The sequence below is a fragment of the Prionailurus viverrinus genome, chromosome X (genome assembly GCF_022837055.1).
Source record: "Prionailurus viverrinus isolate Anna chromosome X, UM_Priviv_1.0, whole genome shotgun sequence".
Taxonomy (NCBI): Eukaryota; Metazoa; Chordata; class Mammalia; order Carnivora; family Felidae; genus Prionailurus; species Prionailurus viverrinus.
The window spans coordinates 17,360,001-17,381,522 of NC_062579.1; the positions used below are offsets into that span (position 1 = coordinate 17,360,001).

General features: G+C 41.3%; 1 protein-coding gene across 2 annotated transcripts in view; it reads left to right on the plus strand.

Moving 5' to 3' along the window:
• PDK3 (pyruvate dehydrogenase kinase 3) overlaps positions 1-21,522 on the plus strand; it is a 69,217-nt gene that overhangs the window by 44,016 nt on the left and 3,679 nt on the right. The window contains exons 6-11 of one of the 2 annotated variants that reach the window (XM_047843667.1): positions 4,678-4,755; positions 12,637-12,713; positions 14,024-14,125; positions 14,506-14,616; positions 17,881-17,994; positions 19,288-19,419. In XM_047843667.1, coding sequence (XP_047699623.1) covers positions 4,678-4,755; positions 12,637-12,713; positions 14,024-14,125; positions 14,506-14,616; positions 17,881-17,994; positions 19,288-19,419 — 614 coding nt within the window. Of the gene's footprint in view, positions 1-4,677; positions 4,756-12,636; positions 12,714-14,023; positions 14,126-14,505; positions 14,617-17,880; positions 17,995-19,287; positions 19,428-21,522 lie in introns of both variants that reach the window. The other variant, XM_047843666.1, reaches the window with a different exon arrangement.

Genomic DNA, 21,522 nt, shown 5'->3' on the forward strand with positions numbered 1-21,522 from the left:
CTTCCTTCCTTCCCTCTTTCTCTTACCTCTTGAATCTTAAACAAGTATCCACTCTATGCACAGTATTGATGTGAGGAATATGAAAAAAGCACAAGCCTGTCTCCAAAGAGCTGGTGTCCAGGTGAGAATATTGCAAATGCACCTGTGAAGCGTTTTATTTTTTTTATTTTTATTTTACTTTTATTTTTTTTATATATGAAATTTATTGTCAAATCGGTTTCCATACAACACCCAGTGCTCATCCCAAAAGGTGCCCTCCTCAATGCCCATCACCCACCCTCCCCTCCCTCCCACCCCCCATCAACCCTCAGTTTGTTCTCAGTTTTTAAGAGTCTCTTATGCTTTGGCTCTCTCCCACTCTAACCTCTTTTTTTTTCCTTCCCCTCCCCCATGGGTTTCTGTTAAGTTTCTCAGGATCCACATAAGAGTGAAACCATACGGTATCTGTCTTTCTCTGTATGGCTTATTTCACTTAGTATCACACTCTCCAGTTCTATCCACGTTGCTACAAAAGGCCATATTTCATTTTTTCTCATTGCCATGTAATATTCCATTGTGTATATAAACCACAATTTCTTGATCCATTCATCAGTTGATGGACATTTAGGCTCTTTCCATCATTTGGCTATTGTTGAGAGTGCTGCTATGAACATTGGGGTACAAGTGCCCCTATGCATCAGTACTCCTGTATCCCTTGGATAAATTCCTAGCAGTGCTATTGCTGGGTCATAGGGTAGGTCTATTTTTAATTTTCTGAGGAACCTCCACACTGCTTTCCAGAGTGGCTGCACCAGTTTGCATTCCCACCAACAGTGCAAGAGGGTTCCCATTTCTCCACATCCTCGCCAGCATCTATAGTCTCCTGATGTGTTCATTTTGGCCACTCTGACTGGCGTGAGGTGATACCTGAGTGTGGTTTTGATTTGTATTTCCCTGATGAGGAGCGACGCTGAACATCTTTTCATGTGCCTGTTGGCCATCTGGATGTCTTCTTTAGAGAAGTGTCTATTCATGTTTTCTGCCCATTTCTTCACTGGGTTATTTGTTTTTCGGGTGTGGAGTTTGGTGAGCTCTTTATAGATTTTGGATACTAGCCCTTTGTCCGATATGTCATTTGCGAATATCTTTTCCCATTCCGTTGGTTGCCTTTTAGTTTTGTTGGTTGTTTCCTTGGCTGTGCAGAAGCTTTTTATCTTCATAAGGTCCCAGTAATTCACTTTTGCTTTTAATTCCCTTGCCTTTGGGGATGTGTCGAGTAAGAGATTGCTACGGCTGAGGTCAGAGAGGTCTTTTCCTGCTCTCTCCTCTAAGGTTTGGATGGTTTCCTGTCTCACATTTAGGTCCTTTATCCATTTTGAGTTTATTTTTGTGAATGGTGTGAGAAAGTGGTCTAGTTTCAACCTTCTGCATGTTGCTGTCCTGTTCTCCCAGCACCATTTGTTAAAGAGACTGTCTTTTTTCCATTGGATGTTCTTTCCTGCTTTGTCAAAGATGAGTTGGCCATACGTTTGTGGGTCTAGTTCTGGGGTTTCTATTCTATTCCATTGGTCTATGTGTCTGTTTTTGTGCCATGTGAAGCGTTTTAAAGTAATCTGAGTATCTGATCTTTAGAAATTGTGAAGGTGAACTTTAAAAAAATGTCACTTTGGAAAAGATTCTGGCTGTGCCTCAAATGTTTAAACATTGTGATACCTTGTGATCATGCAGTTTTCCTCTCCTGGGTATATACCCAAGGGAAATGAAAACATATGTTTACAGGGGCGCCTGGGTGGCACAGTCGGTTAAGCGTCCGACTTCAGCCAGGTCATGATCTCGCGGTCCGTGGGTTCGAGCCCCGCGTCAGGCTCTGGGCTGATGGCTCAGAGCCTGGAGCCTGTTTCCGATTCTGTGTCTCCCTCTCTCTCTGCCCCTCCCCTGTTCATGCTCTGTCTCTCTCTGTCCCAAAAATAAATAAAAAGTTGAAAAAAAAACACAAAACATATGTTTACAAAAAACACTTGGACATGAATGTTCATGGCAGCATTATTCATAATAGCCAAAAAGGGGAAACAATCCAGATGTCCCTCAACAAATGAATGGAGAAACAAAATGTGTTTGTGTACAGTGTAACACTGTTCAGCAATGAGAAGGAATAAAGTACTGCTAGACGCTGCAACATGGGTGACCCCTGAAAACATTCTGCTCCGTGAAAGAAGCTAGGCACCAAAGGCCACGTATTGTGTGATTCCACTTATGTAAAGTGTCCAGAATAGCAAGTCTATAGAGAGAAAGTAGACCCGTGGCTGCCTAGGGCTGGGTGGAGGGAGACGATTGCCCGTGGTCATGGAGTTTATTTCCCTGGTGATGAAAATGTGAAATTGATCGTGGGGACGGATGCATAGCACTGAAAATACACTAAAAACCACGGAATTGTGTATATGCTTTAAATGAGTGACTTATGTGGATATGAGAATTGTATCTCAGTAAAGCTGTTTTTTTTAATGTTTATTTCTTATTTTGAGAGAGACAGTGTGAGCAGGGAAGGGGCAGAGAGAGGGAGAGAAAGAGAATCCCAAGCAGGCTCCGCACTGTCAGCGCAGAGCCCGACGTGGGGCTCAAACCCATGAAGCATGAGATCATGACCTGAGCTGAACCCAAGACTCGGACACTTAACCGTCTGAGCCACCTAGGCACCCCTCAGTAAAGCTGTTTTTAAAATAAATTATCAAAAGGCTTAAAATTTATCAAAGGAAGGAATATGTATTGACCATCTAATAGATATATACTAAGTTCTGTATGGGTTACAAACCACATGGAAAACACAAACCCTGACCTCAGATTGTTTATAGTTCAAGAGAAAAGGCACCCATGCAGTCTATAATAATGCACTTTTGCTTTCTGAATGTTTTCCATCTTTTGAGATCTAACTGCCTGAATTCTGTTCCAGCTATTTCTTTAATATCCCAGATCTTCTTACCCTGTGTCTTTTTTTTTCCTTTTAGAAGTGAACTCTTGTTCCTCAGACTTACTTTGATAAATATCAGCCCCACTGTGTTACCTTTAAGTAACTTCTGGACGACCTTTTTAAGCTATGGTAGTGTCCCTGATAACTTAGAGTGTGTGGCCCATGGAAATCCCTTCTTCCAGCAAATACTTACTGATAATTCATTACAAATAATTGGCACATCTTAAGACTTTGGGCAGTATTATTTTTTAAAAAGATTATTTTAAAATCCTTTTTATTTCAGTTCATGTACAAACACTGGTACATTATTATTAACTAAAGCCTGTGGATTACATTCAGCCTCACTCTTTGTGTTGTGCTGTTCTGTTGCCTTTAACAAATGCATAATGTCATACACCCACCATTGCAGTACATACAGAATCGTTTCAGTGCCCTAAACACGCCCCATGCTCTACCTGTTCATCCCTGCCCTTCCTACCTCCCCCTGAACCTCCGAAAACCACCGATCTTTCTGTTGTCTCTATGGTTTTGCCTTTCCCGGAATGTCATTTAGTTTTTATTTTAACTGAAATTTTTTTTTGAAGTATAGCTGACATACAATGTTACATTAGTTTCAGGTGTACAGCATAGTGATTGAACAATTCTATACATAACTCACTGTTCACCACAGTAAGTGTCGTCACCATGCAAATCATACCCACAAAGAGCACCTCACACCAGTCAGAATGGCTAGTGTCAAAACGACAAGAATAACAAGTGTTGGTGAGGATGTGGAGAAAAGGGAACCCTCCTGCACTCTTGGGGGAATGTATTTGGTCCAGGCACTATGGAAAACATTATGGAGGGTCCTCAGAAAACTAAAAATTGAAGTACCGTATGATCCAATAATTCTACTTGGGGGTTTTTACCCAAGGGAAACAGAAACACTGATTCAAAGATATAGGCAACCCTACGTTTATGGCAGCATTACTTACAGTAGCCAAGATACGGAAGCAACCCAAGTGTCCATCGATAGATAAGTGGATGAAGAAAAAGTGGTATCTACATACAGTGGAATATTACTCAGCCATAAAAAATGAGATCTTGCCATTTATGGCTATATGGATGGTCCTAGAGGGTATTGTGTTAAGTGAAATAAGTCAGACAGAGAAAGACAAATACCATATGATTTCATTTACCTATGGAATCTAAGCAACAAAACAAACGAACAAACAAACAGACTCACAAATACAGGGAACAAACTGGTGGTTGCCAGAAGGGCAGGTGGGTGGATAGGTGAAATTGGTGGAGAGGTACGATCTTCCAGTTAGAAAATAAGTAAGTCACGGAGATGAAAAGTACGGCCGAGGGAGTATAGTCAATAATAGTGTAACAACAAATCTCTTATGTTGCAATTTAGTCAGGTTGCATGGTGTTCAAAAGTACAGTTGATAAATTTTCGTGAAAAATACCTTTTAGGAATATTTAAAAGTTAAATAAATGTATGGTTAGTAGACGACTGGCCATATTGTCATTAGTGCAGTATTTTGATACTTTTGTAGTCACTAAAACTTTAAAGGAAGAGAAATTTTGGTTCAGTCATAACAATTCTATTACAGCCAAAAAAGACTATTTTGTAAAAAAAACAATAATTCTAAATCCGTCTGGTTAGAAACTGCCCTGATTTTGTTTATGTATCTGTATGTCTGTCTATCTGCTTGTGTTGAAAGCTAAACTCTTTTTTTTCTTTACAGATGCATATGAAACCGCCAAGATGCTGTGTGAACAGTATTACCTGGTCGCCCCAGAGCTGGAAGTTGAAGAATTTAATGGTAAAAGAAAAATAATTTTAACCTTAAATGCAAGGAAGTTGACTAAAAATCTGATACCTTAGCTACCTTTCAATGAGATCCTAAAAGTATGCTACTTTCTCCTCTTATATCTTTTAAAACTCTTCTATCTCTTAGGTCACCTAGGTATATTGTTGTAAGGAGTTTTTGTACAGGAGTTTGTGATCTGTTAGAACTCAGAGTTCTTAGAACAGAAGTGATCAAGGTAGAAGATGCACAAACCTGTAAATAGGCAATTCTCAAAATAACAAATGCCAAGCAGTCACTAAACATATGGGAACGCGTTTAACTAGACTAATCAAAGAACAACAAACAAAAATAGAGAAATGTTGTCTTTCAAAGTGGCAGTGATTAAAACGTTGTGATGCTTTGAATTGGTGCCCAGAAAACTACTCTGTCACTCTGTCACCAACACTTACACATTTTGGGTAGAAGTTTAAATTGGTACAGCCTTTCTCAGAAAATGCTACTGGTGTCCTTTCTCTTGGCCTAGTAAATTAAATTTAGTAATGGTCTTATTCTTTGGTCTGGTAAATTAACCATCAGAAAATGTTGGGGCGCCTGGGTGGCGCAGTCAGTTAAGCGTCCGACTTCAGCCAGGTCACGATCTCGCGGTCCGTGAGTTCGAGCCCCGCGTCAGGCTCTGGGCTGATGGCTCGGAGCCTGGAGCCTGTTTCCGATTCTGTGTCTCCCTCTCTCTCTGCCCCTCCCCCATTTATGCTCTGTCTCTCTCCCAAAAATAAATAAAAACGTTGAAAAAAAAATTTAGAAAATGTATTCTAAGAAAGTAAGGTGTGCACAGATGTACGTATAAGAATAATGATCACATTGGTTTTCTTACACAGAAAAGTGAGAAAACAACCCAAGTTTTCCATACTAGAAGATTATTTAAATAAATTGTGGTACACTCATAAGATAGAACACTAGGCAGCCATTCAGAATAATGCTTTGAAAGAATATTGAGGGGCACTTGGGTGACTCATTCAGTTAAGCCTCCGACTTCGGCTCAGGTCATGATCTCACGGTTTTTGACTTCCAGCTTGGCATCGGGCTGTCTGCTGTCAGCGCAGAGCCTGCTTCAGATCCTCTGTCCCCCTCTCCTTCTGCCCCTTCCCCATGCGTGTTCACGTGTGCTCTCTCTCTCTCTTTCAAAAAAAATTTTTTTTAAAAAGAATATTGAATGTATGGGAAAAGATGAGCTTTTTAAACACAGCCTATCAAAGTTTGTAGTAGTGCAAGTTCATTGGAGAATATTTTGGAGGATTTATAGCACCAAAATACAGCAGCTTTCTGGATAGTAGGGTCATGACTGATTGTTATCTTCGTCATAGGATTCTGTACTTACTTACGTGTTACCTTTATTTGTTTGTTAGTTACAAAAGAGACATGCTCGTTGGAAAAATACAAACAATACGGAATGTAGAGTAAAAAGTGAGAGTCCTCTACTGTCTCGGGACTGTACAGAGCTTTGGTTTTTTTAATGTAAATGGGGTTGAAACTACACATGTGCTGTCACTGGTGTTTTTCACTTCCGCCTTGAAGATCTTTGCGTTTATTAATGGCATTTAGAGATTATCCACAGCGTAAACTGCCGTGATTTATTTAATCATCTACCGGTGAGTGAACATTTGGGATTTCTAATTTCCCCATATTCCTTGTAATGAGCGGTGCAGGGTGTGTGTGGGTCTGTATCTGGAGGGTGGAAAAATCTGTGAACACGTGGAAGTCTTTGTGTCAGTTGGGTTCCTAGAAGTGGAATGACTGATTCTTAAGGTGTGGGCACTTACAATTAAAGATAAACCCAGTTCCCTCTCAAACGTCTACCAAAAATGTATTTTACTTGCAATGAGGTCAAAATGTGGAAAGACTTGAGGCTGCCGTTTCAGGATATTCGCCCCTCCGTTCTTCCAGAACGTATGCAATCAAAGCTGCTTTCACAGTCTGTTGGGTTCTCCATATTTGTAGTCAATACATTGCCACAGCAGAAGGGACTTTGCTGGAGTATTCCCGAGTAGAAGCATCTCTGTATTCTCTCTCCTCCTCCTTACAGGCTGGGAAAGGCCTGACCTCACTGTACAGATTTCTGTTTGTCAAACACGGGACTTAAATTCGCAGGGGGTAACCAGCTGCTGTTTCATGTGAATGGCAGCCTCACTCGCTGTAAAGGCCAGAGCAGCGAGCCTGCTTTTGCTGATCCCGGGAGCCAGCCGTGTCCCCCGTTCCTTCTCAGTGAAGCGGTCACACTGGGCAGCACACCTCACCAGGAGAGGAGATTAATGACTGTTTTTAGCACTGTCTCATGCATGATTTTTGGAGCCTCTCTTCCCATCTTTAAGAGAAATAAATGCTGGTGGTTATAGGCCACCTGTAGTTTCCTGTTGCTTTGGGTAATGTGTTTATGATTGCTCTTTATCATTTCCTGAATGTCAAAGTTCTTTGTGGGCATGGTTAAGGACTTCGCTTTAGTGTTCACAGGTTCTGCGTTAGAGATGCAGGTTAGAGGTCAGTGTTCAACCCCTTAATGGACGTTGTCACTTTATAGAGAGTGGGTGTTTCCCACAGCACGATAGCTGCCTCAGTTTATCCCGAAGGAAATCTGCCAGATCCAGATTCCCTTGGATTCATTGTTAGAGCCTGCATGAGCTAGCATAGCATCTTCTTTCTCGTTGCTTCCATTACCCACCGGGTGCCCTGAACAGTAGTCGATAACAGCACTGCCCTCTGCCCTGCACTTCAGAGCAGGGGACTGCCACCAACCTGAGAGAGCACTGTTGCTACGTGAGAATTTTGCCATTAGTGTGGCCTATCTTTTTTTTTTTTAATCTGAATTTTTGGGTGTTTTTCCTTTCCCAGTGTAGACCACTGAGAAAGCAGTAAATAGGATGGTGGAGAACATACTTGGTGAATGGCATCAGGATTTACCACTCATCACTAGACTTCTGGGTATTGGGAGCCAGCTGTAATAAACTTTCTTTATTATCCATTTTGTAACTTAACGGGAGTATTAAAAAGAACAGAATTTTATTTATCTTACATCAGGTTTCAGCTTTCCTTTTTTTAAAAACATATTTTAAAGTTTATTTATTTTGAGAGAGAGAGCAAGTGAGAGTGGGGGAGGAGGGGCAAAGAGGGAGAGAGAGAATCCCAAGCAGGCTCTGCACTGTGAGCACAGAGCCCGATGCAGAGCTCGAACTCACGAGCCTCGAGATCATGACCTGAGCCGAAATCAAGAGTCAGACGCTTCACCGACTGAGCCATACAGGCACCCCAGGTTTCAGCTATTTCTGAGTTGCCATGAAACCCATGTAGGTTTCTCCAAAGACAAGTAGCCATTTCATCATACTTGTTCTCATTTTAGCTTTCTGATTCTCCTGAGAAATCGCTAGCCAAAACATCAGGCAAAGAAACCTCTTTTCTTACCTGTTGTGAATCCTTGTGGTGAGGCAGTATGGCTCAGAGGAAGGATGTGAGCTTTGTAGCTAGCCAGACTGCGGGGACATGGATTCTGACTAGAGGTGGGGACTTCCTCATCTGTAAGATCACCTTGTGTGATGATAAAAGGTTGCTGTTTCTGGGACCTTAAATAAAGCACCAGACCCGGACTGGCTGTTTTTAAAAGGGTGGCTACTGGAAGTCAGGGTTGACTTGGGAAGGCTAAGACTTACTACTTGCATTTCTTCACCATTTCTAGACCAGTCTCTCCTGTCAACAGTTTCATTTATAGCTTTGGGTTTGGTGGGCAACCTAAAAAGTTGACGTCGTACCACACATGTCTTGTTATAAGAGAGTTTACAGAAAAGGTGTGTGTCCTGGGATCTTTGATTTCTAGTTTCCCCATATTGGATACTTTCGTGTGTAGTTTTGGGCCAGCGGTTCTGTACAGCAATCAAAAAGCCATTGCTGGTGGCCCTGTTAATACTGTAAAGTTAATTATTTAGTAACGATACTAGCCAGCATTTATTGACTACTTAGTTGTGGCAGGCTCTGTGTAAACTAGTTACACAGATATGTACGTGCCCATTTTACATATGGAATACCGAGGCCCAGCTGGTTTAAATACCTATTAATGTATCTGTTACATGCCAGAATCAGGACTTGATCCCAGTATGACTTTGAACCACACCGGGTACTGTTTTTGATAGGCTTACCCATTGACTTTTGGACTTGATTAATCACCTCTAAGTGCCCAGCTACTTATTTTCTCTTAAATGCATTTCTTTCTGCTTAGCCTCTAGTTTTTCATTGTTATAGGAGAGAGAACAATCTGAAAATAAAATCCTTTGTATCCTGTGTTAAGTTCTGTTGCTACTTATTAAATGTTGTTCCAACACACGGTATTTGGAGCAATGACTCTGCAGAATAGAGACTTGGCTATTTCTTGAGTCTTGAGCATGAAAAACCTGGCCCATTTTTTCCCATTGACTTTTAAAAATGTGCCCTTAAATGGAAAATTCATATTGCATTTGTGTCTTATTTTAGAAAGTTAACAAGCGTCTGTTAAGGGTCCACTACATAAAAACCATTGGACCCAGGGTTAGGTAAGAGTCATGGACAAAAGCATTGGACATGGTCTTATAAGGAAGGAGAGACATATAACCTGTTAATGTTCCCAAAGAAAATAGAAGTACAAGTAAGAAGAATGTTGATTCAACTGAAAAGAAAAAAAATATCAAAGAGTAGATTTGGAAAAAGATCTGGAGTGAAAAGATTGAATTCAGAAGGCTCTTTATATAACTGATCATGCCCTTTGGTACAAGATAGGCTGAGGGTTCAACTCCTTCCTAGGGCTCCATTAAAATGGCAATAAAGGAATACAAAGCAAAACAGCAAAGAAACCAGGGGGGACCATCATTGGACCACTTACCTCACCTCCTGCCAGGGAGTAAACAGATGGAAGTATGTTGATTATGGGACAGAACGGGAGAAGCCACAAAGGAGAGGCTACTGCAAAGGTGGAGGGACTCTGGGAACACAGCCAGGAGGTGCAAAGGACTGGAAAAGGAAGCTAAAAGCTAGGGTTCGCTTGAAAGCTGGTCTGAGACAGAGCACGGAGGGGCAGTGGGGAGCACTGGACTCGGGCTGTGCTCTGCCTACAGTCAGAAGTGTTTTCCCTGGGGTGCAAAAATTCAAATCAGAGTACTTCTTCAAAGATAACCTTGGAAAGGGGTGCCTAGGTGGCTCAGTCGGTTAGGCATCCGACTCTTGATTTCGGCTCACAGATCAAGCCCCAAGTCAGCCTCCGCACTGGCACTGTGGAGCCTGCTTGGAATTCTCTCTCTCCCTTTCTGCCCCTCCCCTGCCTACGCTCTTTCTCTCTCAAAATAAATAAATACACATAAAAAAAAAAGAAAAACCTTGGAAAAACTGGGGCTATTCATGTACATGTTGTTAGCCCAAAGTAAAGCCCTCTTCATTTGAGCATTTGGGGAACCCTCTGGTCAGAGGCCAGCTTACTGTGTGCCTATCCTAAAGTCAGTTGAAAAGCCATGACTAGGTACGCAGGGTGCCACAAGTCAGCCTTCTCATTTAGGTGATGGCCGAAAGGGCAAATGGACAGCGGCCACCTCAAATGATTAATCCAGTTCCTCATTCTTCAACAATATTACAACCAAGGTGTATCAGACCTCAGATGACACCCAGCAGGGTAACAAGAATCTGACTAGCATTAAACTTAGCAGCTGCACTGCCATGGCCGGAAGACTACCTCCTTTTCTAAATTCTGAGAGAAAATTATTTTGAACCCAGAATTTTGTACCTACCCAAACCTTCAATCAAGTGAGTCAGAGGGTGTAAGGTTTGAGAAATGCATTTCCCAAGCACCCCTTTCTGAGGTAGGCAACTTGACTGACTTGATGGTGTATATAATATGGATATAAAAAATAGTGAAGAACATACTGGAACTTTAATCAAAAACAGTTTGAAGATGATGGCTACGCAGCATGTTTGGAAGACAATTCTAGTTTGAAAAATCATAAAGAATGGAATGGAAACCATGTACTAGAACAGTAAGCTGGGAGATCTTACTGATACGGTAAGGAAAGGGAAGCATATGTACCTTGTCCAGTTACCCAAGAGGAAGGGTTGTTAGAAGCACCAGGGAATAGATGAAACTGTGTAAGAAGGACACAGTCCAAATATTCAGTGACCTCAAAAAGGGTAGCATGATTTTGAGCAGTTGGTGGAGGATTAAGAGAATCCATTTCACCTTAGGGCTGAGAACTTTCTCCTTCATGCGACACATGAAACATGTCTTTGGAATCACGGGGGAGGAAATGTGGTTCTACACACTGTTGTGGCTGCTCTGCAGTGACCAGTATTTACCTACTTGGGATGCTACCAACACTATCAATTTTCAGCTTTTTAAAAAAGAACCTAGAGACAAAGTACAGAAGAGTTAATTAGGGTTACAGAACAGAGTGGTCATATTGTCAACCAAAAGACTAAAGCAGAAACAGTAACAAGTGGCTGCCTCCGGGTGCAGACTGGGGGTTGAGATGGGAAAGGGTAGAAGGACTTCTACTTTTTTTTTTTTTTTTTTTAAGAAAAATCTTAAATTGGGATGCCCGGGTGGCTCAGTCGGTTAGGCGTCCGACTTCAGCTCAGGTCATGATCTCACGGTCTGTGGGTTCTAGCCCCGCATCGGGCTCTGTGCTGACACCTCAGAGCCTGGAGCCTGCTGTGCATTCTCTGTCTCCCTCTCTCTCTGCCCCTCCCCTGCTCGTGCTCTCTCTCTGTCTCAAAAATAAATAAAAACCTTTAAAAATTTTTTTTAAATCTTAAATTATGTATTTGACATAGTACTTGCCAAAAAAACTGATCATCAAAGAGTTCAGGATTTAGAGTCAGAAGCTCTTGGTTCAGTTGTCTGATTTCAGGCCTCTTCCGTTTCAGTAGGCAAGTCACGTAGCCTCTGCAAAGCCTGTGCCCTCGCCCACAATAATACTACCCCTCTGTGAGCCACATAGTACTGTCAGGAGGGAGAACGCGATTGGCTAATGCAGGCAGAAGCTCTTTGTAAATTGCTAAGAGCCAAACAAATGTTTGCTCTACTTTATATCCCTGTTACTTTATTAGAGGAAGTAGTTAGGTTGAAATTATAACACGGCTGAGTATGTCTGCATTCTCCTTGAGGAAGTTCACGTAGGTTCCATCTCCTAAGTGATTTCTGGTCACGAGGAGGAGGAAGGACCCCATTTTGCAGCATCTACTCTATAGCCCATACGCTGTTCTTGGTGCCTGACATGGGATTCAGTATTTCTCGTATTTTCCTCCAGAGATCCTTAATGCAAGGAGAAAAGACTGGGGGTCTCTCAGGGAAGGGGTGGGAGTTTATCTGCTAGCTACTAGTAGAAAAGTTATGTGAACCTTAAATGCTACTCCATAATGTGCCTCGTTTGTTGAAACCGAACAGGATTTAACATTGCTGTTTTGTCCAGTTAGCCAAGAAGATGTGCCCCTTTTCTGCTGTGGCTTCACATCCCTCCTGATCACCACTGGGGTCACCAGTGGGGGTGATGTCCCCGAATTTGAAAAAAAAAACTGAGAAATATTTAGATGACTTCAATAAAACTCAGAATATTATGGCATAGGTGATAATATTCCAGTCTTGCTCCAGTTTCAGAGAAATTGAATAATCTGCCCAAGGTCACATAGCTGGTAAGTGAGGGAACAGGATTTCTCCCCAAATTGGTTGGACTTCCAAGCATATGTTTTTGCTCAGCCCTACCTCTGGAGGTGGGAACCTAAATTAGCCTTTTGTGTAGAGTTCTTTTTTATGTACTTGAAAAATAGAATACCAGCGGCTTTCTTGGCTTTCTTGTAGTTTTGGTCCTTACTCATTGATGGTTTTGTCTCTGTTTTCAGCCAAAGCTCCAGACAAACCTATTCAGGTAGTTTATGTGCCCTCTCATCTGTTTCACATGCTGTTTGAGTTGTTCAAGGTAAGTGGAATTTAAAAACATGAAAAAAAGTCTTCATTTTAAATTACTTTGATTCAAGGCATAATGGATTCATTAGATTAGCATAAGAAAAGGTTTTGCATAACCATTTTAAAAATTCTATTTCTGATACCCTGTGGGTTTTATAATTTGTACACTGTGAGATGAAAAATTGCTGTGTACAGTATAGTTTTCGTGAATATTAGTATATATTGATTTTGAAGCTTAATTGTACCTTAGTGATTTTATGTAAAATCCATCCTGTTTTTTCTTCACTTATGAGATGAGAGATGCATTTTAGTTTCCAAACCTGGTAGAGGCTTTATTGATGGTAGCCAGATCAAAATAAATACGTGTTTTTGCATATCTGTGTTTGTAAACATTAACCATGTTTGTGCATTAGCATTTGTTTTAGTATTGGGTGATACCGTAACCCTTTTACACGTTTGAGTCCATTCAGAAGATCTGATGGAAGCAGAGGGGAAATATGGGGGAGGACTGGACCAAAAGAAACACCAAAAAACAAAAGAACAAAACCTCTTTAGACTCTGCAGCTTAAGCTGTTGCTTTTGTCAATCAGTAGCTCATGGCATTTATAAGAGCAGTATTATAGGCACAAGGTATTTAAGCTAAAATTTCATTTCTTCCAATGTGTAAAACCCTAAATTGAACACCTGAAAAATCAGTTATGCTGATTTGCTTCCCAAAATTATAATGTTACTGATGTAACATTTTAAGGTTGAGATGGGCATTCAATTGTGAACTTTCTCTTCAACAGCTGTGGCTTTTTCAGAATTTCTTTTTAACTGGCATTGCCTTTTTTTTTTTCCTCAGCCAAATGATTAATTTTTGTGGGAAACATGAATACTCTCAGGTTTTCCGCCTTCTTTAGAGGAAAGGTGCTCTGTAAATGCAGACTGATAAATAGGATTTAAAGTGCATCAGTGCGCCTCTGTAGCCTCGTTACATGTGATAAAAACATCCCTCTTGGTTAAGAGCTGAATAATTTAAATACCCTAAAGTGAAAGCAAGAAGAAAAAAGGAAGAAAAGGAAAAAAAATATTTAGTGTGATGGATGGGAAGGAAACTAGATGAAAATCAAAATAAAGCATCGGAAAAATTTTCCTTGATCCAAACACACATTTAGCTAAGTTCTTTAGAGGAAAAAAAAAAACGGTGTATAAAACCAACTAATATCTGTCTGCTCCACAAAAGTGGTGTTGTGCAATAAGCAATCCTCTGCTAGTTTCTGTTTTTAAGTCATGGTTTGTGAGTCAGCGGTATGCTTAAAAAAAACGGTCTTACTATTTCAGAACTCAATGAGGGCGACAGTCGAACTCTATGAAGACAGGAAAGAAGCCTACCCGTCTGTTAAAACCCTTGTTACTCTGGGGAAAGAAGACCTATCCATTAAGGTGACTGCTTTATTTGCACAGATACTTTGTCTAGTTAATTGAATAGTACCTAGACATTGCGGCATCAGAGGGAAGAGAAGAAAACTGACAATGGATGTCATGACGATGTGTGTACCACATTCGATCTTTCGCTTGTTACCTCATTTAAACTTATCAGAACCCCATTTTTCAGGGAGCTGAACAAGACCTCAGCCCCGAGCCTGTCAGGTCCTATTGTGTTTCCCTGCCCTCTTTGTTTTAGGTTTAGATGAGAGAACCGTATTTCACTGGGGGTTCAAAGCCCTCGTACAGTTTAGAGTTATCTGGTAGGTACTTTAATGAACTTCTTGCCTTGTACTAAGAATGGATTGATTTGTTCTTAAACATTTTGTACGTTACAGATAAGTGACCTAGGCGGTGGCGTCCCACTTCGAAAAATAGACCGTCTTTTTAACTACATGTATTCAACTGCTCCTAGACCTAGCCTGGAGCCTACAAGAGCTGCCCCTCTGGTAAGCATCTCAAACTGCTGCTTCAGGAAAGGCCATGAACACGAGGAGGGACTCCCAAGGGAATGGGCTAGACTTCTCCCTGGCTGGTTAAATACGCCTCTTTGAATTCGAATGTTTCCCGCGTGATTTGGAGGAGGGGGCGTTTTATCCCGCTACTACTATCTTTGTGAATCCTTTGGACCTAGATTTCTTCTCTAATTGTGTCTTAGCAACTCTCAGAGCTGAGTACCTCACTTCCTGATAGAGGCAAACAGCATTTCCCTTTGGTTAAGACTGCTGCCAGGCCCCATTTACCACCTGGGGCTACCCTCGGTGAGAGCGGAAGGTTAATAGCAGGCGGGCAAAGTTGCCTTAGAGTGTGTTTGGCTGCCTCGTGCTCCGGACCCCGGGGTGCATACTGTGGAGACCCAGATCGCCCAGGGCTTTGTAGCCTCCCCCACCACATTTGTTTATATAATTGGAATGTTAAATTATGAACACATTATGTTTTTTATATTAAACAACATAAGCAGGAAACATATAGGTGGCGTATGCATTTTCAGAGCCCTTTCTGTCTCAGTCCTACTGAGGCAGTGAGAAAGCCCAAGTTACCATGGCAGCATTTAGATCCTGCTCGGGCCACACTTTGTTCCCCTGCTGAGTGTTTCTAATTGACAAACAACAATTGAACCCTTTGTCATTAAACACAGCAACATATCTATCAGTCTGCAAAATGGTTGAGGGCACAAATTAAGTTTCATTTTCAAGTCCGACCTGATAAGCACATAAGATTATATTTTATGTGTATGAATAAAATCCAACACTTTGTATCATTTATTCGAGACAGAGTTTGTTAACTCAGCATGTTGAAAACAGGAAGTCATTTTTATAGGAGTCAAGAAAATTCATGAAAAAAACAATTTTGAAAGGCATTGTCTTCGCCAGCCTCTGGTCCCTACTGAAAGGAATGTCAAAAGAAAAAAAAAAAAAACACTACAAGCAAATCTGGAGGCTTCCCTGGTTGTTTAAAAGGAATATGGGTCATCTATATCCTCAAATAGCATCTTGAGGATAGCTGTTCTGTCATAGTTTTTTTAAAAATGAAACTGAACAATTGACATAGAACTTCAAATACTGTTGCTCTAACCTCCCCTTTTATTAAAGATGAGAAAATAAGGCTAGTGCCTCGCCCAAGGTGGTTGTGCTCATTACGGCAAGGCTGGCACCAGCCACGTGTGCGTTACCCGCAGGGCACCATGTGGCCTCTCCTTTGAAGAAACGCTTCCACTAGCATCTCTCCCAGTCATAAACTATCTTCAGCTTTAAAGTGGGCATGTGGATATGTACTTCTAGAAAACACTTTACTCGCTGAGCACCTTACCACGTTACAGCTCTGTGCCTTGACACATGCATTTCTTTTGTGGAAAGGTCCTCCTACCCCACTCCTATTGATCCTTTGACACCCTGGGACAACGTTGGTGAACCTCACCAAATCCAAGTTAGACACCCCTCCTCTGCATCCTCAGGGCCTACCTGTCTCCTCACGCTCATGTTCTCCATCGTTCCCTGGGGGACCCGGTATCAGCCTCCGGGCCTTGCTGGAAATGTGGGAGGCAGACTTCCTTGGCCTCTTCCTGGAGTATGCTGGTTTCTTTACTGTGGTGACATCAGTCACCCTCTTGTCCTCAGTACCTTAATATCCTGCCAGTACTAAAGCCCCCACCTTTTTTTTTTTAAAAACTTTTGTGTGTGTGTGTGTGTGAGAGAGAGAGAGAGAGAGAGAGAGAGAGAGAGAGAGTGTGTGTGTGTGTGTGTGTGTGTGTGTGTGCGTGCGCGCGCGCACACACGCAGGGGAGGGGCAGAGTCAGGGAAGGGGGAGAGAAAGAATCTTAAGCAGGCTTTACACTCAGCACGAAGCCCAATGTGGAGCTTGATCTCATGACCCTGAGATCATGACCTGAGCCAAAATCAGGAGTCAGATGCTGAAGCGACTGAGCCAGCCAGGCGCCCCTGCCAGTACTAAAGCCCTTAAATGACAGTACGCTCTGTCATATGCGCCCCTTTGAGTCGGGCCCTGCCCTGAGGAAGGAATCTAAGAAAGATGTTTAAAAATGGTAGAATTCCACGTTACCTGGTAAAGTTGCTGCTCTGCAGTGTGACAGCAGCTTCACTGTGTGTACTTGGGCTTAGTTTCAGGCACTGTGTCAAGACTTGACACTTACGGTCTAGTCCTCATAGCAGCTCTGAGGGAAGTTTTTTATTACATTTTCAGATGAGAAAACAATCTCAGGTTGAGTAAACTGCTCGGAGTGAATTTCCACTTAGGTCTGTCTGAGCCCAAAGCCAGGGCACGTGCTGCTCTAGGAGCGCATTACCCCACTGCCTCCCCCAGTAGCCATGCCACGGGATTTCATCCGAGGGGCCAAAGCTTGGGGCACTGAATCTGCCCCTCCACTCCACAGTTACTGAAATTAGTCTCCATTGTTCTTAATGTCCTTGTCGGTATCTGAAATTTTTTTTCCCCAACAACCCGTTACATTCAAGGTTCTATGACGTAAAGATATAGGACAGTACTGGAATTGTTTTCTCGTCTCTAAACACATGTTGATCTGCCGTATATCAAAATACTTTACCATTCACAGAACCTTAGGAGGTAGACTCGGGAAATTTTCGTTTCGGTGTGTTAGCCTGGGTACTGGTCGATATGAACTCCTGTGCCAATTTAATTTTCACTCCAAAGAGCAAGAAATTGTGATAATGAAACTTAAGGGTGACGTGGTTTAGTTTTGTTACCAGTTCAACTCCCATTTGATTTGGGATTTGCTTTAAAAATGCTAACAATTTGGGGCGCCTGGGTGGCTCAGCCATTTGAGTCACCAACTCTTGATTTCGGCTCGGGTCATGATCCCAGGATTGTGGGATCGAGCCCTGTGTTGGGCTCCATGCTGAGTGTAGAGCCTGCTTGAGATTCTCTCTCTCTCCCTGCCCCTCTTCCCCATCTCTAAAATTTAAAAACATGCTACCAATTTGCTTTAAGACACTAAAAAAAAAAGCATTAGTCAAAAATTGAAGTATTTCTAATATTTTCCAAACATAAGAGAAGTGTTTTTGTAGGGTGAAAATAGATTATTTGCCATAAATGAGCATATACATTAAAGGTTGGGTCTGTAATTTATTTGCATTAAAACTGAATTAAGTATTTCTTTTAATCTTCCAAAGAGTCCTCATACCGAATGGGTTCGCATTTGTACCTGTCTCACTGTATGGATTTTCTTTTCTCCGTAGGCTGGATTTGGTTATGGCTTGCCAATTTCTCGTCTTTACGCCAGATATTTTCAGGGAGATCTGAAACTCTATTCCATGGAAGGGGTCGGTACTGACGCTGTCATTTACCTGAAGGTACTGCGTTTCATTAGTTATATGAAGGCATCTTTACGTTTTAAAGCTTTAAGTTCTTACATCTAATGGAGAACAGCACTACAGCATGTCTTATGTTCAGTTCAGATTTACTTTAGTTTTATGGGAAAACCAAGGTATGTCCTGTCCTTGATTTTCTGCTCAGGTGTAGCAAAATACGAAATACGGACATGTAAACACATAAATACTGATTTTTAAGACTAAGATTCTTAGTTGTGATTTCTTTTAAAATCGCATAACCGTTGAAAAGACTAATGTAAAAGGAGATAGATTTTCCTAAACTGAAGTCTTTGAGTCTCTTGCTTTAAAACTCACTGGCTTTTCCAAAGTTACAAGAATTCAGTAATCATGGTATGGTGATATAAAAGGCTGATCTAATAACAAAGCTTCTGTAACACAGGTGTTCTCATTCATTGGTAGCATCAGACTTTTATTTATTTCTAAACTCTAGAACACTTGAAGTATTTTTTTGAATAGGTAATACAGGCACGTAGTACAGAATTTAGAAGCTACCAAAGGGAAAAGTAAGTCTTTCCCGCCACTGGCTCTGAGCCACCCAGGTCTCTTTCCCAGAGGTAACCATGGTACCAGTTTCTCATGGAGCCTCCTGGAGTTGATTCTGCATTGATAAACATATGGGGGGAAATAATTTTTTCCCACACTGATTATTTCCACATTTTGCTCTTTTTTTTAAGTTTTCCTGTATATCTTGGAGATCTGCTACATCCCTGCATATAGAGATGGTCATTCTTTTTCACAGCTGCGTATGCACAGTGTGTTATATGTTATACGTGATGTGTTATATACCATAACCTAACCAGGGATTTGGAGTGTATATCTTATGTGCCACTGCATCTAAATGATGTGATATTTGGCATCACCTTATGTGCTTATGTGTATAAATTTAGTATGTATGAAACTTCAGTTTTGTGTGGGCCCTCTGGGGAGCAGTCAGCCTGTGAACAACAGCGCTCAGCCTAGAGACTGTATAGTCAAGGCGCCTGAGTATTTCAAAGCAGTATTAACTGAATAAAATACTTTGTGTTCTGGTTACGTGTACTTTGGTACTGGTTTTGAATGAGTGAATGTTTTTATTCCTTTAAAAAAGCTTTAATTTAATCCTGGCCAATCTATGTCCACTATCGAAATGTAATTTTAATGTAATTCCAAAAGTACGCATCAGGGTTTCTAATGTTGTAAATAGTAAAACTTCAGTATCTCATGTGAGAAAAATGACATGTGGACCTTTGGTGTCTGTTTTTGTCTTTCTGTTAGGCACTTTCAAGTGAATCATTTGAGAGACTTCCAGTTTTTAATAAGTCTGCCTGGCGTCACTACAAGACCACACCAGAAGCTGACGACTGGAGCAATCCCAGCAGAGAACCTCGGGATGCTTCAAAATATAAGGCGAAACAGTAATTTCATACTTTAGTTTCTATTATAAAGTATCTGATTTTTCCCCAGAATGTACCAGCCCGATGATACCTTTAGCCAAATCTTCCCCGTGGTTTTTTCACTGGAAAAGCACAGTCATCTCTAAAGAAAAAAAGGTTGGGGGCACCTGGGTGGCTCAGTCAGTTAAGGGTCCAACTTTGGCTCAGGTCACGATCTCATAGTAGATTCGAGCCCGGTGTCGGGCTCTGTGCTGACAGCTCGGAGCCTGGAGCCTGCTAAGGATTCTGTGTCTCCCTCTCTCTGCCCCTTCCCCACTCATGCTCTGTCTCTGTCTCAAAATAAATAAGCATTAAAATTTTTTTTTTAAAGAAAGGTTGGAGCAGCTTTTTCACACCAGACAGGAAGGACAGCATGAACTGGGTTGCCAGAGTAGCCATTCCGATAGAGGTGCCCATGTTCTAGAAGTTCTTGCGCTGTGGGGGTATTAATAGCAGTGAGCAAGGTTTATCCTGCCATAGATTGGATTTTTAAAAAGTAAATTCTGCAGTTTGTCATCATCTATGAAGACTGACAGGAGAGTGTTTAGAGAAAGTCTGTGGGTGGGTTGAATCTGAAAAAAAATAAAATTATCAGTCAAGATAAACAAAATGTGGTTTATCCATACAACGGAAAAGGACGCATACTGTATGATTCCACTTACACTGAGATACCTAGAAAAGTCAGATTTATAGAGACAGAAGGTAGAATGGCGATTGCCAAGGGCAGGGGGAATGAGGAGTCATTGTTTAATGGCGACAGAGTTTCTGTTGGGAAGATGACAATGTTCTGGAGATGGAGGGTGGTCACAGTTGCACAGAACTCCGAACGTGCTTAATGCCCCTGAACTGTGCTCTTAAAAATAACCATTTCTTACCATCTTACCAGATAGCCAATTTTACGGATCATTTACCACAATTACAAAATGAAAAAATTAAAAAGAGGAAAAAAAATCACAGAATAACAGCTTTCACTACTTTATGGTAATAAGGGCAATAATCCAATCTTTGGTTTCCAGTTTTTTTTCTTCTGATTACTGTCAAGCTCCCACTAGGCTAGCAACAGTAAGGGCTCTGTTTATTTAAAATAACCTTTTATTAATAGAATAGAAAGCAGTGTGCATGCATTATAAAAAAAAAACTTAGAAAATGTAAGTAAGCAAAAAAAAAAAAAAAAAGAGAGAAACCACTGTCTGCTCACAACTCCAAGATAACGTCTCTTACAACTTTGTGTGTCCTTCCAGATACTTTGCTCTTTGTATATACAGGAAAACCTTATCGAGCGAGTTACTTGCTCTGCGAGTGTTCCACAGGACGAGCAAACATTTCTAATATATTTTAACTTGCAATACGAGTAGTATGTGGTGCCTAACGTAACATGATCACAACTGAGCCAATGGTTCTTGAAATTCGCTTTGATATACGAGTGCTTTGCATTATAAGCATGTTTCCCGAAAGGATTATGCTCACAAACCAAGGTGTTACTGTATATGTATTTTCCCCAAATGAGATTTAATTATTTATACTGTTTTATGATCTGCTTTCATTTCATTTAATCATTTCCACCTTTCCACATCAATAGATTTTCATCTTGAAAATTTCCATGAAGTGTCTAAGCCTGGATCAATTCCAGGACTGTGTAACAAATTCAAGCAAATCTCAAGTTGTTTTTAATCTAGGACAGCTTTTTTGTTGTTGCTGCTACTTGTCCTGCAAAAATACCCACCTTCATTTGATTGGTTTCTTCTTTGAAATGTCATTTGGCTTTTTCCCCATTCTCTGTATTTCCTATAAAGTGCAAATTCATCTAAAGATTGACCAGAGCATTAAAAAAATTTTTTTAATGTTTCCAGAGAGAGTGCGAGTGGGAGAGGGGCAGACAGAGAGGGAGACACAGAATCTGAAGTAGGCTCCAGGCTCCAAACTGTCAGCACACAGCCCAACATGGGGCTTGAACTCAAAAACTGCAAGATCGTGACCTGAGCTGAAGTTGGACGCTTAACCGACTGAGCTGCCCAGGTGGCCCCTCAACAGAGCATTTTTTGCTGGAGTCCCTCATAAGCACTGTTTCAGAATTACA